Consider the following 5,511-nt stretch of genomic DNA (forward strand, 5'->3'; position numbering starts at 1 on the left):
CAATGTAAGTAATATATGGGCTGATGAATAAATGAAAATATATCTAATGTCATTAATAAGATCAGGTATGCTCACAATAATATTGATGCCATTTTTAACCTATCAGCCTAGCAAAAATAAAAAAACCGATAACATCAGGTTTGACAAAAATGTGGGTAAAGAGGACCTCTATTATAGTGTAGGTGGAAAGGTTGATTAAACCATTCTGGAGGGCATTGGGAAACATTTTTCAACATTAAAAATGTATGTATGCATAGTCTATGACCTTACAACCTATAAAATACCATTTCTAGGAATTCACTTTTATTCGTACAAAGAAAAGGTTATTCAATATGGCATTATCTGAAATAGCAAAATAACCAAAACAACAACAAAAAAAAAAAAGAAAGAAAGACTAATTCCCCTCCATAGAAGACTAGTTAATGGATACTATATTATGGTGCATCTATGCAACAAAATACAGGGCAGCTGTTAGAAAAGATTCCCTTATATTCATCATTTGGAAAGATTTCTATATATTTAAGTGAAATAAGCACTTCAAAGATCAGTATATATCTTACTTAAAAAACTATGTGTTTATAAATACACATATATATGAAAATATATTTGAATAAACATATAAAACAGTCTGAGGGGCACATCACCACTACTAATAGGAGTTAATGTCTAAGGGTAGGAGTAAGAATTTTCATTTATTTTGAATATACTTTCACTGTTTCTTTACATTCATTTATAATTATTCAAAGACACAAATTATTTCTTAAAATTAAGAATTTTCAGACATGTACAATTTTTTAAAACACCAAGCATGTATTGTAAAAATAATAAAGCTGTATAATTACATACTTATTTTCCAGTCTTAAGCAGTATCCTCCTAATATCCAAAAAAAGCCTTATGACTTACATAGTTAAGCATCTGTATTATACACAGTCCTAAAGAGGATTTACCCGCTAAAGAACTTTGTTCACCACTTCATTCTTTAACTTAAACAATGCCTAGAACTTAATATTTGTAAAATAAATATTTACAGTGTTTATAACTTCATAAATAAGTTCGTAACTTTTAGGTTTCATTCCTTCTTTGCCAAGTAAGAGTCTGGAAATGACGTTTGTCCTCCAAAGCAATTTTGCAACTTCCCCTGTAGCTAAAAAGTGGCTAACATGCTGATTTTTGAACTTACCAGAGGCTCCAGTTTTATAGGCTGCTGTCGTTTTCGTGTTCTCTCCTGAGCTTTTGTAGTGTGCCTGAACTTCAGGGTTTGTTTATCAAATTGATTTTCTGTGGATGTGATATAACTCACTCTTCCCTTTTCTCGTATACTTTGCAGTCTTGAAAGGACAGGGTTTTCTCCTTGTTCTTCAATACTTTTCAGGTCTGATTCATTATTTGAGGACTGAAAAGCCATTCTTACTCCTAGAAAAAATAAGGTCAGAAAAAAAAAAGAGAAGTAGAAAAGGATTGGGAAAGGGGGCTAGTGGAAGAGGACTTAAGGACTAAGAAGGACTGCATTCACCCCCTGCCCCTAGAAAAAGCACATCGAAGTTACCCAGTCTTCCCAAACTGAAGACTTGAATCAAAGGAATACAAATTAGGAACTGTGCCTGGACTTCAAGGACTCCTCTAGCTGCCTGGGGTAGAACCCAGGAACTTGCATTTCTAACAAGTTCTTGGGTGCTGCTACTACTGCTGATCTGGGGACCACACAGACCTAGATTTGGAAGGATGAAGAAAAATGCAATTAACGTGAAATCAGGGTTTCTCATATTTGAGTATACAGAACATTTCCTTCCTAAAAAATTAGGTAACTCTGATGGAGACAATATGAGAAATACAGCCTAGGTACTTATGAAGAAACAAAGGAACAAAAGAATTGAAGAATTGAGGACTAAATCCCAAAAGAATGTTTCTAGAGCTTTAATGTACAGGAGAATCACTTGAGGAGTTAAAATGCAGATACTGATGCATATACCCATTGACTAGCAATGGTCCTAAAACTCTAGACTCAAGAGTCTTTTGTAGTGGTCTTGCAATTCTCACCACCACATACACTCCCATCCCATCAGACAGTGGGAGTACTAAGCACATCAAACTGGTTAACATAGACTTCACAGCATTTTCTGAGTTATTGTGTTAAGACATTTATACTCTACACTTAATAAATTTAACATGTACCCTTGTAAAATGCACCATACGTGTGTTCTCACCAATTCCTCTCCCTCCACCAATTTTCCCCCCTTCCCTCCCCTGCCTCTCCTCTTTCCCCAAGTTTTAAGTTTAGATTCCTGCTGGCCAATAGAAATATAAGAGCTTTGATTTTTCAAGAAATAAAAATAGAAACAGGTGAAAATTTAAATATTTAACCTATCCAAAATATTATAATTTCAACACACAATATAAAAATTATTGTAATTTCATTTTATATGGGGGAATTATGCCTTCAAAATGCAGTATGTATAGAGCACATTTCAATTCAGACTAGCCGTGCGCTATCCTCCCGAATAGCGCAGATCTAGATTTGACCATTCAGTGTGAGATCTCAGACAACTCTATTCCTCACTTCCCCTCCACCCCCTTAAAATGATAGGTGATAGGTAAATAGTAGGCCCTCGCTGAAATGCTTTTCCATTGACTTTCTTTGCCTCTCGACTTTCAAGTTCTCTGGAAGCCAGGCTGTTTTTGTCCAAGAAGTCAGAGCCCAGTCCGAAGGCTCGGTTTCGCAGGACTCACCAAGTCACTAGAGCGTTGGTCGCTGAGGGTCTCCAGAGACAAGAGAGCAACGCCGGGTCTGCAGTAGAAAGTCCGCTCCAGCCGGGATTGTTTTCCGTTGCCTAGCAGCCACCGGCCTCTACCGACGCTCACTGCGCCACTGCGTGGCCTGTCGCCATGGCAAGGCCTTAGCCAGCCACAGCTTTCGGTTCAGGGTGCGACAGGCAATCCAGCCAATCAGTGCCTCCAGAATGTTTCCTCCGTCCCTGGCGGTGGAGAGATAGAAGTCTGGTTTCTCCTCTGGCAACCGAGAGCTGCCTAGGTGCTGTAGGCTGGGCAGCCAAAGGAGGTGGTTAATTCTTCTTCTTCTTCTTCTTTTTCCCTTCGTTCATCCACCATCCCAGCTGATCCCAACCTCCAACAGAAATCCCTTTTCTGTTTTCCCTAAGAGGCTTAACATTGACTTGGCGTTCACATTAATCGAAATTTCTCTAGATGGAAAGTCAAGAATTTAAGGAGAGGGATGTGCATAGTGTACACATTTGTGGTCCCACTCTTGAAGACAGCGACGACCCTGCATCCCTGCCCCACCCCTGACCTGAGAGTATCCTAAGGCGCAAGAAATGTGGGCTTTCTTCCCTCAAATGCCACCTTGGCTTTTCAACTAGTCTTTTCTACCTGAAAGGTCGCCTAATTTCAGACATAGCACAAGCCCATATTACTTGGTTCGTATTCCCTACATCCCAAAGCTGATCCTGTCTCTATGTTCTGGCATGTAGTCCCACTTAAATCCCCAAATAACTTGCTAATGCTGTATGGTGACAATCTTGCCAAAGTTTAGTGCTAGTTGCACTAAGGAAACACTTAAAAACAAAACAAACACAAAAACCAAAAAGAAAAATCCTACCTAATCCTAATGCAAAAGAAGGCGATAATGGAAGAATTGATGAAAAAATATAGCAAACAGACAGGAAATGGCTAAAGTCCATCCTCATCACTAATTACATTAAATAAAAATGTATTAAACTCAAGAGTTAAAAGGCAGAAATTGGCAGAATGGATTAAAAAAAAAACCTCACGATTAAAATACATATCTACTGTATGAGATACAAAACCAAGAACCATGAACTTGGTGGAGGCTAGGGTGGAATGAATCAGGAACACTACTGGAGGAGATAGCCTTCAGTAAAAAAGACATGGCCACTGGTCCATGGAGAGGGAAGGCAGGCCGTGGTCGATTAGGTAAAATGGCAGATTTATTATTTATTCTATTTTCTCTACAAAGCAGAAGATATGATCAGCAGCTGAGGATGCTGGGAGTGATAGAAGCTTCATGTAATGCGTATAGGGGGTTAATGCCTCTTTAGCTTTGGTCCACAGTTTAGCTCCTGGATCCATGAACTGGTTAAAATTGCATTTGTTTTTGTGTGTGTGCATTTCTTTGTCTATAGCTTTGCTCAGGTTCTCAAAGGAGTCTGTGACCAATTATCTCTCAGAAATTAGAACTGGACCTATTACGTAAGGGTGCCACCGTTAAGTGTGTTAGCATAGGACGAAGTGGCTGCTCAACTTTCTGAGGGGTTTGTGATATCATATTCTGTTGCTTCGTCGCCACCTTATGGTCATATGAGTGTACTGCCAAAGGAAGTAGGGATTATGAATTAGGGCAATGGTTTCTTAGATCTGGAAGGGACTTGGGGCATTATGTGGTTTAATGTCCCAGACATTATAAGAATTAATAATTACTGCAAAGTTTCCCTCTAAAATGTTGACCCAAAGTGAATATAAATGAGAATCCCTGATAATTATATTTCAGGAATTATAATATATTTCTTACATATTGCATAAAGCGGGTGTTAGCAAACTCTCTACTATAGGCCAAATCCAGACCTCTTCCTGTTTTTTGTAAATAACATTTTATTAGATCTCAGTCACGTACATTTACTTACCTATGTAAGCCATATTTCCTATGGCTATTTTTGCACTTCAACAGTAGAATTGAGTGAGGAATTTTAACAGAGACTGTATGACCTACAAAGTCCAAAGTATTTACTATCTGGTCAACTAGAAAAGGTTTTCCAACTCCTGCTATAGTAAATAGATACTTAGGGTATATAAAAAACCATATAGAATACATGCTAATTGTAGAAAGCAGTCACTATGTTAAGATTAAATTCCCATTCTAGTTTTAGTAAATTGTCCTATTGGTCATTTCTCATTGCTGTCAGTTTTTACCTCTATTCTGATTTTGTAGTCTGTTTCATTATTTTTTATTACCTTAAGACATATGGAACTCAGCAAGCAAATATCATAAATACTCTAGAAATTGTGCTTTCAAGGAGAAAGAAGAGAGTGACTCACACTGGACAAGACCAGAAAGGTTTGAGAATTGCATTCCCCAAAGCACTGAGGTATTTGGATAAAAAGTATTTGAACAGATTATTCATGTAGACAGTAGGGCAAATATGACATTTTAAATATGACAAACTACTCTTATTTCCTCTTAAAATCCTACTAAAAGGATTTTTTAGAAGATATAAACAGAGAAATAGGAGAATTGGGGAAGAAATAATAGTTATATCAACTTGAATTCTGGAAAGCAAAAGTAGAGTAGTAAGTGATTTAATAGACACCAAGAAAGGTGAATTCTAAGCAGTATTCAGAAAAGAGAATAATTAATCTGATATACATTATGGAATCCTCAAAAAGGTCTAGAATTGGTGACACTAGAAATTTCTAGATACTAGGGCTTAAATGAGAAGGTTGGTGGACAGTCTGTTCAAGAAGTGGTCAGCTCTTCAGAT

General features: G+C 37.5%; 1 protein-coding gene across 1 annotated transcript in view; it reads right to left on the reverse strand.

Moving 5' to 3' along the window:
• DNAH6 (dynein axonemal heavy chain 6) overlaps positions 1-2,934 on the reverse strand; it is a 302,446-nt gene extending 299,512 nt beyond the window's left edge. Inside the window, exons 1-2 of the mRNA XM_012811001.2 lie at positions 2,729-2,934; positions 1,182-1,414 (exon numbers count right to left, since the gene is read on the reverse strand). Of these exons, the coding sequence (XP_012666455.1) occupies positions 1,182-1,406 (225 nt within the window). The 5' untranslated portion in view covers positions 1,407-1,414; positions 2,729-2,934. The remainder of the gene's footprint in view (positions 1-1,181; positions 1,415-2,728) is intronic.
• Between the last annotated feature and the right edge of the window lie 2,577 nt (positions 2,935-5,511).

Source organism: Otolemur garnettii, unplaced genomic scaffold (assembly GCF_000181295.1).
Source record: "Otolemur garnettii isolate 467f Iridium unplaced genomic scaffold, OtoGar3 scaffold00147, whole genome shotgun sequence".
Classification (NCBI taxonomy): Eukaryota; Metazoa; Chordata; class Mammalia; order Primates; family Galagidae; genus Otolemur; species Otolemur garnettii.